At 40.7% G+C, this 21,512-nt stretch overlaps 2 protein-coding genes across 6 annotated transcripts in view; one reads left to right on the forward strand and one right to left on the reverse strand.

Annotated features, from left to right (window-relative positions):
- The window catches only part of Aco1 (aconitase 1), a 50,452-nt gene extending 45,360 nt beyond the window's left edge, over positions 1 to 5,092 (forward strand). The window contains exons 18-21 of the mRNA XM_048361207.1: positions 119 to 266; positions 1,798 to 1,920; positions 2,767 to 2,952; positions 4,749 to 5,092. Of these exons, the coding sequence (XP_048217164.1) occupies positions 119 to 266; positions 1,798 to 1,920; positions 2,767 to 2,952; positions 4,749 to 4,862 (571 nt within the window). The 3' untranslated portion in view covers positions 4,863 to 5,092. The remainder of the gene's footprint in view (positions 1 to 118; positions 267 to 1,797; positions 1,921 to 2,766; positions 2,953 to 4,748) is intronic.
- Ddx58 (DExD/H-box helicase 58) overlaps positions 4,168 to 21,512 on the reverse strand; it is a 43,229-nt gene continuing 25,884 nt past the window's right edge. Inside the window, exons 12-19 of one of the 5 annotated variants that reach the window (XM_048360960.1) lie at positions 21,275 to 21,410; positions 18,838 to 18,986; positions 15,513 to 15,603; positions 14,393 to 14,563; positions 13,102 to 13,253; positions 12,067 to 12,210; positions 10,793 to 10,837; positions 4,168 to 4,233 (exon numbers count right to left, since the gene is read on the reverse strand). In XM_048360960.1, the coding sequence (XP_048216917.1) occupies positions 4,201 to 4,233; positions 10,793 to 10,837; positions 12,067 to 12,210; positions 13,102 to 13,253; positions 14,393 to 14,563; positions 15,513 to 15,603; positions 18,838 to 18,986; positions 21,275 to 21,410 (921 nt within the window). In that variant the 3' untranslated portion in view covers positions 4,168 to 4,200. Of the gene's footprint in view, positions 4,234 to 10,167; positions 10,838 to 11,994; positions 12,211 to 13,101; positions 13,254 to 14,392; positions 14,564 to 15,512; positions 15,604 to 18,837; positions 18,987 to 21,274; positions 21,411 to 21,512 lie in introns of those variants that run through there. The other 4 variants (XM_048360882.1, XM_048360804.1, XR_007213046.1 and 1 more) reach the window with 4 other exon arrangements.

The following is a 21,512-nucleotide window of genomic DNA, read 5'->3' on the forward strand; positions in this document are numbered from 1 at the left end:
GGTATAGTCGCATCAGAGAAATTTCTAGGCTTATTGTATTTTTTCTTCCCTTGGGGTCAGCTAAGAGAAGTCTATGCTTGCTTTACTCAACGGACTCCTCTCCTGCTTGTGTTCTTAGCCTAACGCCACGAGAGTTCAACTCCTACGGCTCCCGCCGGGGTAACGATGCCATCATGGCTCGTGGGACGTTTGCCAACATTCGCTTATTAAACAAGTTTTTGAACAAGCAGGCACCGCAGACTATCCATCTTCCTTCTGGAGAAACTGTGAGTACCGTCACTGCTGCTCCTTTCACAAGGCAGAGTTCCTCAGGCTCTGGGGGACTGGTCTTTACATGGTGGCTTTCCTCATAGTCTTACCTTTTCTTCACGGCTCCAGCCTACCATAGGCCCCTCTTGCTAGGTGCCCATGATGGTGAAGTTTGTCACCAATTGAGAATAATTCTGCTCCATAGTATAAGTCTTATTTCTTGGAAAATAAGTTTAAACGGTCTTTAAAATTTCAGCTGTCAAGTATTTAAAGGGAAATTCTAGGTTAAATTAGAGAACATTTATTAGGAAGTATTACTATATGGTTTTCCAAGTATTTAATTTAGTTCATTGAATCTATGAAGAAGAAAAGGAATAGAAAGGACTGTTTCAATCCTATAGCAAGCCATTTGGAGCTTGTGTATGGCTGGGGTTGCTTACTCAGAGATGGGGTGTGTGAGAAGTGGAAGGGACCCACCCTTTAAGCCACACAACTCTGGGTTGAAGTCCCAGGTCCAATTCATGCTTGACTTTGGCCCATTATTTCTCTCTGTAAGCTTAGTTGTTTTGTTGTTTTTTTTAATTAATATAGTAGAAATAACACCTTATAGGCTTTAAGGCTTAAGACAAATGGAATGACATGAAAACTTTGGTAAAGTGTCTGCCATGTTGGGGGTGGGTCCTTAATGTCTTTGGTTCCCCTCTCCCTCTTCCAATGAATACTGGAAAACTGAACCCACTTGAGAAATAACCCTGCCAGTGACCATCATTTTGATGGTCACTAATACCTGTAGCACTTGCTATATACCAGGAGCTGTTCTAAGCTCTTTGTATGTGTTGATTTTTCTAATCCTGGTAACAATCCTGTAAGAATGGAATTGGAATTATCTGTGTTTGAGAATATGCAGCACTGAGAGGTTATATAACTCACTGGAAAAGCTGAGCAAACTGTTTATTGAGCCCTCACCTAGGCGCTGGTGGCTCACACCTGTAGTCCCAGCTACTTGGGAGGCTGAGACTCTTGGGATTGCAATTCAGAGCCTGCCAAGGCCAAGTAGAGTCCATGGAACCCCTGCTCCATGAAGACTTGACACTGGCACATGCCTAGTACTGTACCTATTGGGAAGCCTAATATGGGTGGATTGTGCCCAGGCTGTGCCAGGGCAGGAAATGAGTCCATATCTAAAAATAAAAACAAAAAACAAAGCCAACAAAAATCGACAAGATGTGACTCTAGTAGGAGCACCTGCCTAGCAACCATAAGGACCACAGGTCAAACCTCAGTACCACCAACAAAAAATTATATGTATACGTAAGTTCATACATATAGTTATATAATTTTATTTTATGTATATCTCCACACACATATGTAAAATTCAACTTGGTAGAAATAAACAGAATTACTGAGGCCTTGTAGGTTGAGTTTCCCATTGGCTTCATGGTGACCCCACTGTGTAGAGACCCCCATCCTCTCTCTGGGACTCACCAGGCTCGGGTCCATCCCATTCCCTCTTCTGCATCCGTGAAAGCTTCCTCTTCTCCTCCTTAGCTTGATGTGTTTGACGCTGCTGAGCGGTACCAGCAGGCGGGCCTTCCCTTGATCGTCTTGGCGGGCAAGGAGTATGGCTCAGGCAGCTCCCGAGACTGGGCAGCCAAGGGCCCTTTCCTGCTGGTGAGTACGAAGCGGAGCATGTGCAGGCATTGCCCCGCCAGCGGGAGGGGGAGGCTGGGAGGGCGCCCTGCAAAAAATGCTGCTCTGCTTACTAAGGAGTTAGTCCAGGGCAAGCTCTGTAAAGTGTCTGATATGTACTCTGCTCCTGCTTCTTGGAGGATCAGTGAAGAGAAAAAGCCCTTTACTTGATGGGTTCCTTAGGTCAGCAACTGTATCCTGGCAATTCTGGACCTTTGGGAGTGTCTGTAGATGAACTTTGGAGGAGTGTCTGTGAATCTGACATTTTATCTAGAAGTATATACACAGATGTCTTTTCTATACAGAGTTTCCATAACATTTTCATTAAGTTGGGGGACTAAAATGTATTATAGGCCATTGTCTGAGGTCACCTTTATAGATGCTATTTAATTCAGTTTGATCCTTGATACCAGAAGTATAAGGGCAGTACACAGTAAGGAGCGGCCACAGCTACTATACAGTCTGTGAGCCTCACAAAAGACAGCCAGAAAGAGCCGCACCCGGGCCACTTCAGGAGTTCTCTGGCTAGAACAGGCTCCCAGGCTCTTGGGTGTGGCGGGGGGGGGGGGGGGGGGGGGGGGGGGGGAACCAGTGGAGTCCGCTCTCAGCGTCTCCGTGAAAAATGGTCGTGTGTGTGCGCTTACCCAGGCAGCTCCCCATGGCCCACAGCCAGTTAGTTAGTGGGCTAACTGAGTGTCCCCACACAGAGAGCTTTTACCTCTTCACTGTTTGCTCTCCCTGAAGGCAGGGAAGTCGCCATTTACCTAAAGGAAAAAAAGGAAAAGGAAAATACCAGAACTGTGTACAACTACTCTGTTGGCTTTTCAGGGAATCAAAGCTGTTCTGGCAGAGAGCTATGAACGCATTCACCGGAGTAACCTGGTGGGCATGGGGGTGATCCCCCTTGAGTACCGACCCGGGGAGAATGCAGACTCCCTAGGTCTCACAGGGCGGGAACGATACACTATCAGCATTCCGGAAAACCTCAAGCCACGCATGGAAGTCCAGGTCAAGGTAAGAACACTCCCTTGGGCCGCACATGCTGTGTCTTTTTACAGGAAATGAGTGAGGTTGAGGGAGACAAAAATCACTCAGTAGGGCTGGGAATATGGCCTAGTGGCAAGAATGCTTGCCTCATATACATGAAGCCCTGGGTTCGATTCCCCAGCACCACATATATAGAAAACGGCCAGAAGTGGCGCTGTGGCTCAAGTGGCAGAGTGCTAGCCTTGAGCAAAAAGAAGCCAGGGACGGTGCTCAGGCCCTGAGTCCAAGCCCAGGCCTGGCCCAAAAAAAAAAAAGAAACAAAAATCACTCAGTAGGATGAAGATTCCCCCCATAGTATGACCCAGCTCTACCACTCCTAGGCATCTTCCTGGATCACTACAAGTCAGGACTCGGTAAACACACCTGGTATCCATGGTCACTGCTGCACTATTCACAATAGCAAGTTACAGAAACACCCTAGATGCCCTGCAGCAGATGAGTGGATCCCAAAAAATGTAGTACCTGTACACATGGAATTTCACTCATCCATTAGAAAAAAGATTATGTCATTTACAGGGAAATAGATGGGCCTAGAACAAATAATGCTAAGTGAGGTAAGCCAGTCTCAGAGACAAATGGCTCATGTTTTCTCTCATATGTGGAAGCTAGATCTAAAATATAACTGGACTTTATAACCTAGCCAGGACTCCAAGCATCCACACAAAACACAGTCACACTAAAGGGGGATAGCCTCAGGGAAAGAACCCAGAACTGTGACCTCTCTGAACATTTTAAATACTGTTGAAATGAACTCCAGGAAGTGGAGAAGGTTGTTTTGTTGTTGTTGTTGTTATTGTCATTGGTGGTGGTAATGGCTCTTTTTTTCTTTTAGGGATGGCAAAGCAAGGGTTGTGGAAGGACAAAAAGGGAGGGAGGAAGGGTAAACAAGTGTAATCCACTATGTGGAAAATGCAGTCCACTATATGGAAAATGACCTTTGTAACTTGTGGGTGGGGATGGGAGGAAGAAACTGGGGGAAAGCGAAGAAAGGGGTGATACTCTCCACAAAAAAGAAGTGTACACATTACCTGACTTACAAAACGGTAGCCCCTCTGTACAACACCTTAATAACAACAACAAAATTATGCAGGACAGAGGTATACTATAGTGATACCCTTTCCGCCAGCCTTCACAACATAGAGAGAAGGGTCCCTGTGAATTCTTTGTTGATTGTTCTGTACCCCATAGAATGACCATCAGTTCCAGTCTCAGCTCTCAGCTCCTCCTTCCTGCTTCAGTCCCTCTTACCCAGAGAATCACAGTGACCATTCAGAGATAGAACACTTTCACTTTACTTAAAATACCCCCTTCTTATGACAATATGCATTCGCCACGTCCTTGAGCCTCACCCCAGGCCTCTGGCTTTAAAGCCTCATTGGTGACAGAGCCCCATGTGAGGAAGGTCCCAGGGCTGCCACCCCAGGGCACTTGAACAGAGAGCCCCAGAGAAGGCTGGGACATGTCATCCCAATGTCACCTGTTTCTCAGATGCTCCTCACCTCCATCATTCATTCTCTGCAGTGCTTTTCAAACCCTGTTTCAGTGGACAGGTAAACACCCCCCCCCCCAGGTTCTTGTGTAAATGCAAAGTCTGATACAGTGGGTCTGAGCTGGGGCAGAGACCACAGGTTCAGGTTACTGGTCCATGAGCCATACAGAGTGGCAGGCTAAGGGGCCGGCAGGCCCTGAGCTCTGGGTATGTGCTGCTCGCCCTCTGCCATCCACCTCTGCTTCACCTATCTTCTCTCTCCTCTCCACCACAGCTAGACACTGGGAAGACCTTCCAGGCCATCATGAGGTTTGACACCGACGTGGAGCTCACGTATTTCTATAATGGGGGCATCCTCAATTACATGATCCGCAAGATGGCCCAATAGACCCACCCTGGTGCTGCTATCCACAAGACCCCATGCTCTCAGCCTCCCCAGCCCCACACGGCCTCAGCCTTGTGACCGAAGCCCGTGGGCACTGCAGTTCCAAATGTCATCCCTGGAGGCACAAAGCCAGACATTTCCACATCCTCTCTACTTCTATTTATCTTTTTATCCTTTCCTAGAACTCAGAAGCTAGAATCATGAGATCAGTAGTATCAGAAAGAAAACTAGCTTGTGACATTGGGATGACATGTCCCAGCCTAAAATTACTCATCATGGACATTGATTTTTCTTTTTCACTCTTGCCCATTAATCTCAAACTGAACACTAGCAAGCATCCTCATAATACTTTATATCCTTTTCATTGTTCCTCTCTCCTCTGCTCAGTGAAGCCCTTCCTTCTGCGCAGGCCTGATGCTCTGCATATTATAATCGTTAACTAACATGGGAGGCCAGAATTGGTTCACACATCAAACCACAGCACTGACTGTGACCCCTTCACAGTAATGATCCAAACCCCTGTGGATAGGGAAGACATTGGAATCTTTATTATGTATCTTTTGAGAGATCAACACGAGAAAATTTCTCATTATCCTCACCAATTTTTCCTAGAAAATGTTTCATTTGTCAATAAGAGACCTTTGTTTGAAGGTGGCTGGGGGGAGAGACAGCATTTTATAACTCAAATGAGATTAAATCTATTTTCTTGGAAATTCTCTTGGCTTTGGAATTGAGTTTGGCTGGGGAGGTGGCTGGGCTATGGGGCTGGAGGTAGTGCATTTTCCCGAGGTCTGCATGGCTCTCATGTCTGCAAGGACATTGGGTCACAGGAGATGGATGTGTGAAGAAGCCGTGTGTCTCCTGCCCTATGAAGGAACAGACAAGGAAGGCCAGCCCGCAGCATGGCAGGGATGTAAGTATATGGTGAGCCACACTTTTCTGTCCTGAAGTTGATTTGCTCGTCCTCACTGAAGTCACTTCAGGACTTACCAGTTTATGAATCCTTGATTTCCCTCTGTCTGTTTTCTCTGGAAGCCAGCCCTGCACCCTCCTGCTTGGGCACCAGGCTCCGGGTCTAACTCCAAACCTGCACCGGAACCAGAGAGCTAAGGACATCAGCTAGCTCCTTGCTGGGGCCCCTGAGCCCCAGCTCCACCTAGTACTTACTGATTAAATGGAGTGCTTGGAGAGGAGCTTGTTTTGTGTTTTCTAAACAACAAAAAAATACTTTTATTGACAAAAATCCTATGTACTTGGTGTGTACAACATGGTGTTTTGAAATATGTATTGCAGAGTGGCTTAACTGAGTTAGCACGTTTTGCCTCACATTTTTATGGATAAAAAAATACTAGTCATGATTGTCAGGAATAAATTAAAAATAATATATTGTTTAAGTGTAATCACCATGCTGTACAATAGAGTTCTTGAACTTAACCCTGTCATTTTGTACCCTTTTACATCAGCCCAGTACTTCCACTTTGTTGTTGATGGTGGTGGTGGTGGTGGGTTTTTTTGAGTTTTTTGTTTTTGGGTTTTTGGGGCTTTTGTTTGGTTTGTTTTTGTTTTGTTTTGTCGTGGGGCTTGAATTCAGGGTCTGGGCACTGAGCTCTTTTGCTCAAGGCTACCACTCTACCACTTAAGCCACAGCACCACTTCCAGTTTTCTGCTGGTGAATTGGAGATAAGAGTGTCATGGACTTTTCCTGCCCAGGTTGGCTTCAACCTGCAATCCTCAGATCTCAGCCTCGTGAGTTGCTAGGATTACAGGCATGAGCCATCAGTGCCCAGCTTCTAGTTGTTATTGTTTTCACTAATTATTGTCTTTAAGTAGTTGCCCAAAGGAGTTTCAGCTCAACATGCAATTTATGAGTACAATGGATTGCCCAGCTTTTGGCAATTAGCATTCTATGCTTCTATGAGTTTATACCCTGTGTTATTAGTGAGATCCGGCAGCATTTATCTTTCTCATGTCATTCAGCATAAGGCCCACTGTGACAGAGATTCTCCGTGTATTCTCTACTCATTTACCAGTTGATGGACATTGCTGTGATTCTGAATCTTAGCTGTTGTGAATACTGCCACAATGAACATAGGAAAATGAATATTGCTTATCCTTTTATTTCCTTTGACTGGGTCATATATTTTTAGTTTTCTTAAGACTGTATATTGTTTCTGCCATGGCTCCATAAATAGCTCTGCATTTTCATTGCACTTGTCATTGGTGTCTTTGATAGTAGCCATTCTAACATCTTTGAAATTATATCTCATTATGGTTTTAATTTTCAGTTCCCTGATGATTAATAATGTTGAATATTTTTTCACATACATATTGGCCATTTCTATGGCTTATATGTCTGTTAATATCATTTTTTAAATTAGATTATTTCACTTTTGTTAAGTTGGAATACCTATAAGTTCTACATCTTAACTCCTTATCAAGTATATGTATGTTTTTAGCTCCCATGTCAAAAATCAATTGATTGTGTATGTATTAGTTCATTTCTGGCACCTCTGTTCTTTTTCATTATATCACAGTACCATACTGTTTAGATTGCTACAGCTTTGTAGTATATTTTGAAGTCAGATCTTGTCTCACAGTCAGGCCTTTGAAGACTTCATTTCATTTCAGCCTGTAGACCTCATACTGTCAGGACTAGATGGAACCTTACAGACAATGAGGCCCATGGTTGTAGAACAGGTATCTGAACCCCCTGGAGAACTTCAAAAAGTACAAATGGCTGCACACCCTGTAGCTTGCTCTCCTGGGGATTGGGCCTATGACTGTGGAAAAGAGCCCCCAATTGTTTCTGAAGCACAGCTTTTGTCAGGAATTCCAGTGACCAGCATTTCAACTGTGGGGCAATGCCTGGGAGTGGCTGGGCTCCATGTAAAATGCAAAGAATTTTTTTTTTTTTTTTTTTTTTTTTTTTTTTTTTTTTTTTTGCCAGTCCTGGGGCTTGGACTCAGGGCCTGAGCACTGTCCCTGGCTTCTCTTTGCTCAAGGCTAGCACTCTGCCACTTGAGCCACAGCGCCACTTCTGGCCATTTTCTGTATATGTGCTGCTGGGGAATTGAACCCAGGGCCTCATGTATACAAGGCAAGCACTCTTGCCACTAGGCCATATCCCCAGCCCCACAAAGAAATTTTTGTTTTAGCGTTAGTCTGTTTTCCTCTCTTATCTGAAGGACTGTTTGCCTTCACCTACATTAGCTTCTGATACGCATCTCCAGTAGACACTTTATATATCCTAGTACAGGTCTTAAACTATAGCAGCAAAGGAGGAGAATCTCATATAAAAAGAGATAGTCTAATGAAATATCAATACAAAATATGCTCCTAGCAAGTTTATTTAAGCAATCCATTTTATTACATCTTACCAAGAATATTATTAGTATACATCAAGTGCCTACTAAATAAGATGTACTTTTCATCCATTTTATGAAAACAAAACCTTAGGTTGTCTTTCCTTATCTACAAACCAAAGAGCTGGCAAACTTCTCAGGCTACTTGCCCACATGACTGCTCAGCAGATCAAAGGGAAGGAAGGCTGCAGGACAGTGTGGGTGTCTTGGCCAGCTGTGCACTGGACAGTCTCCAGTCATCTTCAAAGACCAACAGGTGAAAAGGGTTGTGTGGTCCTGTGTGCTGAACATATGCTGAACTAGGACCTGTGAAGTTTTACAAGTGCCATTGATAATCTAGTGATCTACAAATGTTTAATGTCATTCCATTTTTGGAAGAAGCTTAAATGAAATTCTCTGTGAGTATGGGAGAGAGAAAGGGAGGAAGGGAGGGAGGGAGGAATGAAGGGAGGAAGTCCTGGGGCCTGACTTGAGGGCTTAATGCTCTCACCTGGCTTTTTTGCTCAAGGCACCATTCTACCACTTGAGCCACTTCTGCCTTTTGGTGACTAATTGGAGTCTTGTGAACTTTACTACCCAAGGCTTGGCTTTCAACTGTGAACCTCAGATCTCAGCCTCTTAAGCAGATAGAATTACAGGTGTGATCCACCAACATCCAGCCCAATGAAATTCTTGGTCTAATAGAAATAATAAAATTCTTCCTGTTGTCTCCATGTTTCTGAACTGGCATCATATTCTAATTACGTAGGAAGGGCGGCCAAAGAAAACTACTTCAGCAGTATCATTGAAGGGACTTAGATTAAAAAGAGCCCAAGTGTTAATCATTAACCATTATTGGGTAATGGCTTCAGATTACTATTCAAAGAACATGATATAGGTGAGAAGAAATGAATAGAACATAGGAAACTGATAAAATACAAAAAGGCCTTTTCAAGGAGTGTTGTACGATTGATGTGCCCTCACTACTAAAATGTCTCCACTACCATATTACACATTGCACTAGTGCCTTATTGCACTGTTGCCTTAACATATGCACATGTGTATATATACATATGCATACACATATGTGCATATATATATACACACAAATTATATATTATATATATATATCACTTGGGCTGACATAGGTATCAGAAAAGGAACCAATGTAAATACTGGGACAGAACTAGAAAAGACAGCAACAAGAGTTGGGTTGTTTTCTTGATTTTTGTTTTAATGGTACTGGGGTTTGAACTCATGGCCAACTCATACTTGTTTAGCAGGTACTCTACCAGGTACTGCTATTTTTTTTTTCTTTTTATTTTTTTTCAGATTAGGTCTCAAGTGTTTTGCCCAGAGCCAGGCCATGATCCACCTACTACATAGCCTAGGCTAGGATTCAATCTATGAGACCTCAAGCCTGCTTTGGTTATTGAGCTGAGGTCTCAAATTTTTTATCCCAAGGGGTCTCAAGCTATAATGTCCTGGATCTCCACCTCTCCCGTACCTGGGTTGCAGGCATGTGCCAGCCATCTAAAGATGTTTTTAAGAAAGAAGGGTAGCACAGAAGTCAAGCATCACCAAGAAAATGGGGTCTGGCAACCAGTCACTGCTAGCCTTGAACAGAACAATTTCACTAACTGACATGTTAAATTGAAACCCCTTTGTACATACAACTACTTAGTGACTAAAAAAGGAACAATTTCAGCAGACTTTTAAGGGCAAGGCCTATTTGTAGTAGGTTAGGGAAAAGAAGGTATGGAAAACCTTTCAACATCCCATTTGTTTACTCGATGTACATAGAGAAATTATGTGTTCACTAGCAGTAGGATTTGTTTTTTGTTTTTGGTGCCAGTCCTGGGGCTTGAACTTGGGTTCTGGGTGCTGTTCTTGAGCTTTTTTGCTCAAAGCTAGCACTCACCTGAGCCACAGCTCTATTTCTGGCTTTGTGGGGGTTACTTAATAGATAAAAGTCTGTGAGACTTTCCTGCCCAAGCTGGCTTCAAACCACAATCCTCAGATCTCAGCCTCCTGAGTAGCCAGGATTACAGGCATGATCACTGGGACCTAGCAGGCATTCAGTTCTTAAAAGGATTGAAACAAGATTAACTTTTCCTCAAGCACTGTGAGTTTAGTTAACCTACAAAACTGTTTAATGCTAAGATGCACTGCATGTGTTGTGTATATGATGTGGTTCAAACTGTTGAAACAGTTAAGTGATAAATACTTAATACAGAATGAGTTGTGGAAGATCATACAGGTGCAGCAATGCATGGGTGTACCCACTTGATTAATTTCACTCAATCACTATTGCCCAGAGCAAAAGACTGAGGTCCTGAGTCATTGGGACATCTCTGTTGGGGCAAATGGTGTCCACTTGTAGTTGAAGTCTGTCCACTTTGAGTACCATGTCTGAGCTCTGGTTGTGACATCCTCTACCACAAAACTTTGGATTTTGATGATTGGAATCTCAAGCGTATTATACTTTGCATAGATTCCCCAGTCATGGTTGCAGTCTTGTCTGGCACAGAATATCTTTGCTTTCTTCTCAAAACTTCCATAGCTCTTTGGCTTGGGATGTGGTTTACTCACAAAGTGCTCCTTGAAGGCATTTCCAACTACAGTGTAATGGCAATCCTAAAGTAGAGGGAGACACAATACACATAAGAGAATGTTAGAAGCAATCCCTGATTATGATTTTTTTTCTGTTTTTGGTCAGTCATGGACTCAAACTCAAGGCTGGGCTCTGTCACTGAGCTTTTTTGCTCAAGGCTAGTGCTCTATCACTTTAAACCACAGCTCCTCTTCTGATATTTTAGGTGGTTAACTGGAAATAAGAAACTCATAGCCTTTCTTGCCCCATCTGGCTTCAAACCGTGATCCTCAGATCTCAGCCTCTTAAGTAGCTAGGATTACAGAGATAAGCTGCCAGTTCCTGGCATGATTTTTTTTTTTTTAAGAGGAAAAAAACCTCAAGCCAAGCATGGTGGCTCATACCTGTAATCCTAGCTATTTGGGAGGCTGAGCTCAAAGGACTGCAGTTCAAAACTAGAACACAAAGTTTATAAAACTCCTTTTTCAACTAAGAGCTGGGCATGTGGGGGCGGGCACACTTGTCATCCAGCTATGAAGTATAAATAGGATCACAGTCCAATCTCTTGTGAGTAAAAAGTGACACTTTATTTTAAAAACAAAAGCAAAACGGAATGAAGGTGTGAGTCAAGTGGCAAAGCACCTGCTTAACAAGCAGAAGGCCCTGAGTTTAAACCCCAGGAGTACAAAAACAAACAATACACAGTCACCTGAAATGAAAAGTAGGTATGTTCTCACTGATTTACACTTAGGAAAAGAAAGAAATGCGAATCACTCCAAGGCCAGATCAGATCCATTCACCCAGTCGCACACAGTGGGAAGAATGTTAAGTGAGGCAACCCAGAGAACGTCACAAAGAGGAAGAGAACAAACTTTCTGGCAAACGTGGCTCCTGGAAACAGATGTTCTTCACTAATCCAGAAAGAGAGCTGTTAAGATCTGTGAAGTGCAAGGTCACTCCTCTCATCTAAACCTCCTACAAAATGTGTCACATGTCACCTTACCATGTTGTGGGTCTTGCAACCTACTCTTCCCATCCAACTGTTACCTTGTCATTTGTTATCCAGCCTTTGCACACTTCTAGTAACCCTGTACTATATTCCTATATAATTAACCCTTTTAGCAAAAAGGTCCTACATTTTTTAAATACAAGAACCATGACAACAATAGCAACAGAAATAACAGTATTCTTCCCATCAATATTTCACTTATACACAATACACATTAACTGGGGCCTATAAAAGAAGTGGGTGCTTTGTGCGAAGGCTGCTTACCTCTATCACCCGGACATCAGCTGTGTAGCACACCAAGGCCTTGCACTTGCCACACAGCAGTTTTTTATTCTCCTTCACAGGTGCAGGTTTGAGCTTTTGTTGGCGATCTCTGATGGATTTTTCATCAATCTGTATCTTCTGAATCTACACCCCAAAAGAAAAGCCTTATAAATGCAGTTCTGTGTACTGCCACAGCACAGTGATTTGCAGCTTCCATAAAACTATGCCACCTATTTGTATTGTTTGTAAACATCTCATAGATGATTTATTGGTTCTCCTAACTCTTTACTGTAGTATCCAAATGGTCTTTCAATTACTTCTTCAAAATAAGAAAGCACTGCACATAGAATGTATGACTCACATCTAAAAACAGATCTTCAGTATTAGCATTAATGAAATTACTTAAAAACACTTAAAAACTAATTAATGACTATTGCAGATGGAATTTTAAAGACAGTGTTTTAATAAAAAACATCTTGACTTGACTGGCACCTGTAATCCTAGCTTCTTAGAAGGCTGACAACTGAGGTTCATGGTTCAAAGCTAGCCATGGTTCAAATCCAAGAGACTCTTATCTCCAACTAATCAGCAAAATGCTACAAGTGGAGCTGTGGCTCAAGTGGTAGAGTCAGCCTTAAGCAAAAAAAAAAAAACCTAAAGGACAGCGCAAGCCCCAGTACTGGCATTAAAAACATCCTAAGGAAATGGTAAAAAGTGCCAGAATTTTCTGAGTAATAACTGCTAATTTAAAAATGATTGGCAGTGTTTATCAAAACAAAAAGTCTACACATAGCTTTGGCTTGATAATTCTACATCAAGGAATTTTGAGACATAGTTATGTTTAGAAAACTGGGTTAGAAATTCCAAAGATAGTCAATGCTATTATTGAGAATAGAAAACAATTTCAATGTCCAAGAAGCAGCAAACAACAGTTCAGTAGATCATGGACCTGATGTTAATACAGTTGGTTGATAATAGGAGCCATGGCTATGCTAATATGGTCAGATCCTGTTAGAGTAACATGAAGAGGTTTACCTCTCTTTCAAACCGTGCTTCATCCCATGCCTGAAGTCTGGAAATGGATTCATCCATCATTTTTTCCTTATACAAGTTCATCTGTTCTTTTTCAATTACAGCAGCACTGCTTGTCAAAAGGAAGCACTTGCTACCTCTTGCTCTTCCTCTGCCTAGCAGAAGACATTTTTACTTAGTGTCTTTGACTAGAAATTCAGATATAATATGAGAATATACAAATTAAGGGATAGAGCTATTCCTAGAATTAAACTTTGGTTCAATAAATCCTGCTTTCCATGAAAGTTTGACTTTGATTTTAAAAATGGACTCAAAATGCAGATATCCACGTGTGTTAAATATGCACATACACTAGGTATCTACCTAGGCTAGCTCTTTTAAGGATTTTAATGATGAGGCGTGAGGGCAGCCATGCTGTCAGAAATCTTGCTTTATAGATAATCCAACATGAACCCTCCATGTGACAGAGTACCCTAAGATGAATAATAAATAAATCTTCCCTCAAGAGTCTTTTATGCAATGAGGAGATCAGTTCACAATCACCAGAACATAGGTAGAATGTTATAAATGCTATCAGAAAGACATCTGAAGGAATGAGGAAATAGTGAGATGGAAGGAGGGGACAGAATAAAGAATAGCAGTACAGGAGCAACTCTTTCAACAAGCAATAATCCAAGTCCAGTGACTGAACTGGTTAATGAACCAGGGGTACAAATGGGAAGTAAGTTGGGAAGATAAATGGGTGATGAAAACTTTGAAGACTCTTCAGCATTAGGGGAAATGGAAAAGCACTGTTATTCTGTAGGAAGTAGCAGACTCAGGGATTTTTTTTTTCAGGAAAGGTAGTGTGGCAGCTGTTCTAGAAAGTGGAGGGAAGTGGGACAAAGGAGAGGAGGCCAGGACAGAGACTCGAGTTCAGTGGCACAGAAGAATGCTGCAGCATTTCTTCTGGAATACAGTGAGCCTCTGGCCTTGCAGCCAGCCATGAAAGGCCTACATGTGGATTAGCAAAGTCTCAATACAAGTCATGACTCTCCTTTCATAAACATGTCAGTCAATACTGGGTGAGTTAAGTGGTATCATTGTGAGCTAGAATCACAGTGGAAAGAAGTTGGTGAACAAGGCTGTGACCACCTAATCCTAACCAAGTAAGTCACCTCTGGTGCCAGAGTCCACTGTGCCACTGATCACTTACTCAACCATGGCTCCATAATGGAAAAACGTCCAAATAACAAACACACAAATCAGGCAACATGGGAGCCACATTGAAAATGGCCTCCTAATGGCATCTCACCTCTGGTTTGGATCATTTTGATGACGTTGCCCACGTACTCATACAGGATGATCAGATTGCACTGGGCGATGTCAATGCCTTCGTCAGCAACCGAGGTGACAATGAGAATATTGTTATTGCTGTTGGCTCTGAAGGCATCCAATACACACTTCTGTGTGGGGAGGGTCATTCCTGGTCAGAGCGGGAAGATGTAAGAAAACTCACCAACCACAGTACTTTCCCCTGGGAAACTAGAATGCTTTTCACAGGCTGTTGTGCTAAGTGCTTTCTATTCATGATCTCCCCATCTTAAGCAGCTGGGCTCAACCCTGTGCCTGTTTTTAGAGAGGCCTTTAACAACTAGAAATCTGTCACCAGACTACCTAAAGTCAAGTCCCCTGCCGGCACTTACTAGTTTGTGACTTTAAGCCATGTTATTCTAAAAAAAATACTGAAATATTGACCTTTTCACACACACACCCCAAAACAGCTAGTAGTAATATTTTTAAAGTATGCATAAAGTAGTCTACAGCTGACAAAATATTTTCATATCTACCCATTCACAGGAAGTTCACAAAACTCTTTTTAGAACAAATATTCATTTGGAGGCAAATTCTATGGTGCCCCAAGATGCACAGGGACTTTCCTATTTCATGAATTTAAGTCCATAATCCAAATAAAAGGCACTGACACCTTCTGTAATCAAACAATCATACCCTACCATGCCTTCAAGAGTGAAATTCTGTATGTTCCTCTATTAAACTCCCTAGTCAGTGACTTTAAGTTAAATCAAAAAGGAGTTCATTTTGGGTGGGCCTGGCCTATGCAGATAATTTTTATAAAAGAGGTCTTAGGCCTTTCCTGAGCTCAGAGACTTCAAATCATTCATGAATTCCAACTACCTGCCCTACAATCCTCAGTCTTGTTTTATCAGCTCAACTGTGCAAGCATACATATATAAATACACATATACATGTAAATAAATAAATGCATATACACCATGATGTGGATAAACTCCTGATCCTTTTTAAAATATGAACATTAAAAAGAATAGTATGTTACAGGTAGTATACTAATTTGGTTCAGATATAGATAGAATATAGAGCTAGCATACTAAACCAAGTTTTCTACATAGAAATACCTGTTGCTTCACCTGTTCTGCCACGTCCTGTCAATATGCCAGGTTTTAGAAAGCTCAGAGCAGAATTTTCTTCGATCCAGTTCTTTAAAGCCTAAAATTAAAAAGCAATTATCTGTCGGACACTACTTGTATCAATTCAGTATTGTATCAACTCAATATTGACGTATATCAAAAATAAAAGGCAAAACTTGGTAGGCACTGGTGGCTCATGCTATAATCCCAGCTTCCCAGAAGGCTGAGAAGGGGAGGATCCCAGTTCAAGACCCCTTCTCCACCCATAGCTGGGCTCAGTGGTGCACATTTTCTAACTAAGGAGGCTAAAATTGGGAGGATTGCATTTCCAGTCTCAAGCAGAAGAATTCACAAGAAGCTGGGTGTAGTAGCATACACCTGCCATCCTAACTACAACAGGAAGCTAAAATAGGTGTATCCTAAGTCCAGGAATATGCCTGGGTAGAAAGCAAGACCCTATCCAAAACTAACACTAAAAGAGAGCAGGAGGTATGGCTCAACAGTAGAGCAATTGTCCAGCAAGTGCAAGGCCATGCATTCAAACCCCAACACTACCAAAAGAAAAAACATGAAGTTAATAGACCAGTGGAATTCAGACTAACAAACCATCTGAAACTGTATGCACTAATTAATGTTAATGGTATAGATCTGAGTGACTAATAAGTTTAAAAAAAAGTGCACAACAGTGAGTGAATAAAATTAACAAATGAGTTTGGCAAGACCACAGGATGCAAGATCGATATACATAAGTCATCCATACAAAGAGCAACAAACAACTAAAATTTGAAAATATTTTAAAGAGCCACTCTTAATACCATCACCAAAAAATACATGCTGGATTTCCATGCTGAAATTACAATATATCTGGGCACTGTGGTTCATGTGTATAATCTGATAAATTGGACTTAAAATGTGCAAGAGATGCTATTAAGATAGTGGAAAAACAAGCTGTAGCCACAAGGAAGTATTTATCATTTACTTATCTCACAGAGAACTTTTTTGTCAAAACAGAAAAAAAAAATTCCAAAATCCAAAAATAAGATTACCCAAACTTCTTTCTGGTGCTGAGGAGACAAGTCAAGGCCTCCTAGGCTCAACCACCTCCAGCCCAATAACTGAATTTTATTTGGTTTGGTTGTCTGTTGTTTTTGCAGTACTAGGGGCTGAAATCAAAGCCTCAGCAAGTGCTCTATGCTTCCAATCTTTCCATTTTGATTTGAAATAGGTAGGATCTCTCTAACCATTCCCCTGTTAATCCCCAACTTGTGATCTTCCTGCCTCTGCCTCCCAAGGAGTTAGTTAGGATTACACATGGACTCCATCATATCCAGCCTAATTTTAAAATGGATGGGCAAAAGCAATCTGAACAGACACTTTGGCCAATATGATACAGACATAACTAATAAGCATATAAAAATAGCCAGCCAGGGAGCGTGGGACAAGATGATAGTGTCCAAAGTGTTTCTAAATCCTTAGTGCAGACACCCTCCCTTTTGGGTTGTACTATCCTCCCTCCCACTCCTATTGAAAAAAAACAAAAACAGAAAGAAAATCGAACCAAGTATTCAGAAGGAGATGTTTTGGTTTCAGTAATTTGTGCCCAAAGCTTTGTGCCAAGCTGTCTTGTTCTAACCCAACATAATGGTATCAAGCACAATGCCAGTGGCAGAGGAAAGATGCTCCCATCTCATTCTTTATAAAAACTAGTATGATGGCCACCCACCCACCCCTCCCCAACCCTTGGGTCAACCCAATGTTATGATGCTGGAGCCTATTGGAAAAAATAAACTTAGGTTTTCCTTTCCCATATTTCCTTCCATGAAAGATCATGTTAACATGAACTTATCCCCCTCCTAAGAGAAAGGCAGTGAAGGTTTCACCTTTAGAACTTAGGGGAGAGAAAAACAAAACAGGCCTATAGAGGCAGCAGGTATCTAACAGCTGCATGGCCAGAGGCAAAACCCTGGATTGGATTGGATTGGATCTAGCTTTTACAAACAGAATGCAGTTCCATCCAAATGAACGACTGGAAACATATATAACCTTCACTTAAAAGAAAAACAAAAACCCAATGCTGTAAAGAATATGAGGATGATTTCCAATAATAATAATGTTCCTTATTGTAAGGGATTTAAAAAAAAAAAAAGACCAGGCTTGGTCCCAGTCTTCAGAGCATCTTTCCAACATAGCAGTCGGTTCCTATCCAACTCAAGTACCAAACTGAGCAGCTTGCCTCAGAAACTGCCTTTAGCCACACTCCGACCTTCTAGATGAGTAACAGAAAGATTAAATGAGTTATTGGGAATTAAGCCATGTTATTTTAATTTGCTACATTTTTCACCTTTTCATGGATCTTTAAAATTGTTATTGTGGAATCATTTTTCTTGCCAAAATACATTGATAAGTAAAATTATTGGTTGAGGGAGCTAGCCTGGCAGTGGGACTTTGCCCTCCACAGCTGACAGATTCCAACGGAAGTGTATTTAAATTCTCCAGTAGACAATGCAGGGCAGGGCAGGGCAGGGTTGGGGGTAGGGCCAGGCAATTGAGATACAGTCTGCTATATTTTAACCAGTGGTTGTTGGGGAGGGGTGCATGGATAAAACAAAATTACTTCTCTTTTTTGGAATAAACTTGAAAAATGTAATTTGTCTAGTGAAAATGGGAGAAAATTCTAATGTCCCTAGCCACAAGGGACCAGTTCCACTGGGGAGGGAGCAGTGGGAACTCAAAATTTTGAAACCATTTTGGGGAAAGGGAAAATTGGCTCTGTGTTAATTGGTAGATGTTCCAGTGGACTCTGTTTTCATTGGGATGTGTTATGTTTTATGTACACGTATAGGGACCTGAGTCGATAAGGTTAAAAAAAGATGGTTAGTAAAATCTTGATTTCTTTTTCCAATCTCAATAAAAGCCCACTGGAACTCCAAAAAAAAAAAAAAGATGATAGTGTCCAAAAAGAAACGTACTTTTACCTGACTTATAGGACTGTAACCCCTCTGTACATCACCTTTATAATAACAATAAAAGAATTTAAATAAACAGCCACGTTAGTTATTAATGGAATGCAAATCAAAATGTTGCACATCCTTAGAATAGCTAGAGTTTAGAAATATGACTAAAACTCATGTATTAAGTATTAATTAGGTATTAAGACATGCTAGAGATGGCTAAGAGACTGAAGTCTTGGTGAAGTATGAGGATAAACAAGCAGATAACCAAAACAGATCCACACTTGATTGTAGAGCAGTGCAGAAAGAACAATCCTTTCAATCAGTCCAGTCTGTTACCCACAAAAGAAAGGAAGGCTTACATCCACGAGGGCTCTGGTTTTCACAAAGAGAATGGTTTTTGACTCTGGATTTACATGGTATTCTTCTTGTAGGATCAAATAGAGGTCTTTGAGTTTAGGGTTCTCGTTGCTAGGATCCAAGGAAATACTTTCTAATTCTTGTACCTTTTCTGCAAATGAAGAAAATTTTACAAATGCTTTCTAAATCATCAATTTTTAGGTCATGTTGAAACTCAGTTCAAAGAGTTAACCTCTTAATCTTTGACCAGAATTTTCTGAGTAATAACTACTGATTTAAATTTGGTACCAACTTTAGGAAGGCAATTAGGCAGTGTTTGTCAAAACAAAAAGCTCACTGTTTTGACCCAGTAACTTTACATCTAGGAATTTTGAGACATAGTTATATTTGGAAAACTATGTTGGAAATTTCAAGGATAGTCAGTGCTATTAGAATAGTGCTAGGAGAATAGAAAATGACTTAAATGTCCAATAAACAGGAAACCATTCAGTAGATCATGGACTAAAGCTATGCTAATATAGAAAGATGATAAACATATCTTTTTACTATGTGTGTAATAAAATCTTGGCTCTTGAAGTCAGGACCTGGGCATTATCTCTGAACTTTTATTGCTTAACGCTAGCTCTCTACCACTTGAGCCATAGTTCCACCTAGAGATGATGGTTAATTGAAGGTAAGAGTCTCACAGATTTGCTTTCCACACTGGCTTTGAACTGTGATCCTCGGATCTCATTCTCCTGAGGAGCTAAGATTATAGGCATGAACCACTGATGCCTAACCATATACATATCTTAAGTTTACAGGGCAGTGTATATTATTTCATCGTGTGTGTGTGTGTGTGTGTGTGTGTGTGTGTATGTGTGTTATGCTACAGCCAGATTATAATAGTCAAAGTTGTGAGAGTTCATCTTCAATTCAATTTTATTTAAAAATTTAGTTATATAAATTAACAACTCAGTGACATATTAAAAACAAACACAATAAGTAGCTCATGCTTGTTTTTTCCAAATAAGTTTACTATATTTTACTCTTTTCTTTGCTCTTACATTATTCATATGCAGTGTGTCTGACTGATAGAAAAACTATAGAATGCTGTGCTAATTTTCATTTTCTTGGCATTTGTTCAATGACATGATGTTGACTGCTTGAAATGGACAACAATGGAAGTGTTTATGGAAGCCCAAGTACCATTAAAAATTCAGTATTCCACTTATACATGACAGTCTAAACTGTGATGAGGTGATGAGGAAATGGTGCAGACTAAATTTAGCTAAATCACTACAAAGAACCCAAAAACTAAGGCAGTATTTTCCTAGTATTTGGAAAACTATTTCACAATTCAGAAAAAAAAAGGCTATTTACAATGACAGATGAACAAAGATCCAACATTGTAGTATCATTTCATTTTACACCTAACATTAATAAAAACATATACCAACATACATGGCAGAACTATAATTGTGAATTGTAACCATTGGTTGGACCACAGGTCAAGCGTTCCACAAAACCAACAAAAACATTTTGTATGAGTCATTGGTTATGTGCAATTTACACAAGTGAGTACTGTACAGGAGTACTGTGTGCTATACATCACCATATCAGTAAAATTTACAACATCAGTAAAATTTAAACTCATGTGTGTAGGTGTGTGTGTATGTTTAACATTACCTGCACAGCATTGGTTTTACATAAATAAAACAAGTACTTCAGTTTAGGCCAAAAAATTAATAATGATCATATTGGAAAAAATATTTGAAGAAAGGAGAGAAACTTACTTTTTATTTAAAATCTTTCCATGTTTTTGCTAATACTGAGAGTGGCATTATGGGTCACTCTGGTTTCTTCTTTATATAGAGTTATATATAAACTAGTCTTTTTTTAAAAAGTTTTAAAAATTACTAAAAGTTAAAAAAAATAATGCTACAACCTCCTTTTTATTGTCAAATTTGTAATATTTACTCCGTTTCCAAAAAGAATCTGGTATAAATAACATTGATATCTGATACTCATACTCAGAATGACCAAAAAAAAGTATGCTCCACACGTAACTTCTATTGTAGTTTAAAATAAAAAAATAAGCAAGGTAATTGGCATCTGTATCTTGTCTGGATTTTTTTATATAAGTGTGTAGGAAGTACCTTTTGGGAATCCTGTTCTTTCCTTTCTCCAAACAGAAAATTGTATGAGCAACAGACTCCTTGGGAACTAGATTTCACTGAACTCAAATAATTTTACCTTTGTTAATTATCTTTTTTTTTTCAGTATTGGGGTTTCATTCATTCTACCACTGAGCTACACCTCAATCCCTATATTTTCTTAAGCCTAGGAAAACAGCTGGAGCATCTTTGAACATACAGATGCTAACTACAACACCGGATATGAATGTTGCCTTTCAAGCTGCCAGGCTCAATGGCTTTCTCCTCTGATCACATTCCTCACCTTCAAACCTCCGAGTAAGATCTTGCTCAATCTCATCAAATCCTGCTGATCGGACATTGTTGAAGAAGTCTTTCAGATAATTCAAAGCATCTTTCATTTGTGCATGTTCACTGATAATGAGAGCATCATTGTATCTCTGTTTAAAATGAAAATCAAGTTTCAATATGTTTCCAAGGTCTCATATACTAGCTATATTTAAATTCAGCTATCTGTACTTAATAAAGATTCAGTGTAAAGA

Source organism: Perognathus longimembris, chromosome 1 (assembly GCF_023159225.1).
Source record: "Perognathus longimembris pacificus isolate PPM17 chromosome 1, ASM2315922v1, whole genome shotgun sequence".
NCBI lineage: Eukaryota > Metazoa > Chordata > Mammalia > Rodentia > Heteromyidae > Perognathus > Perognathus longimembris.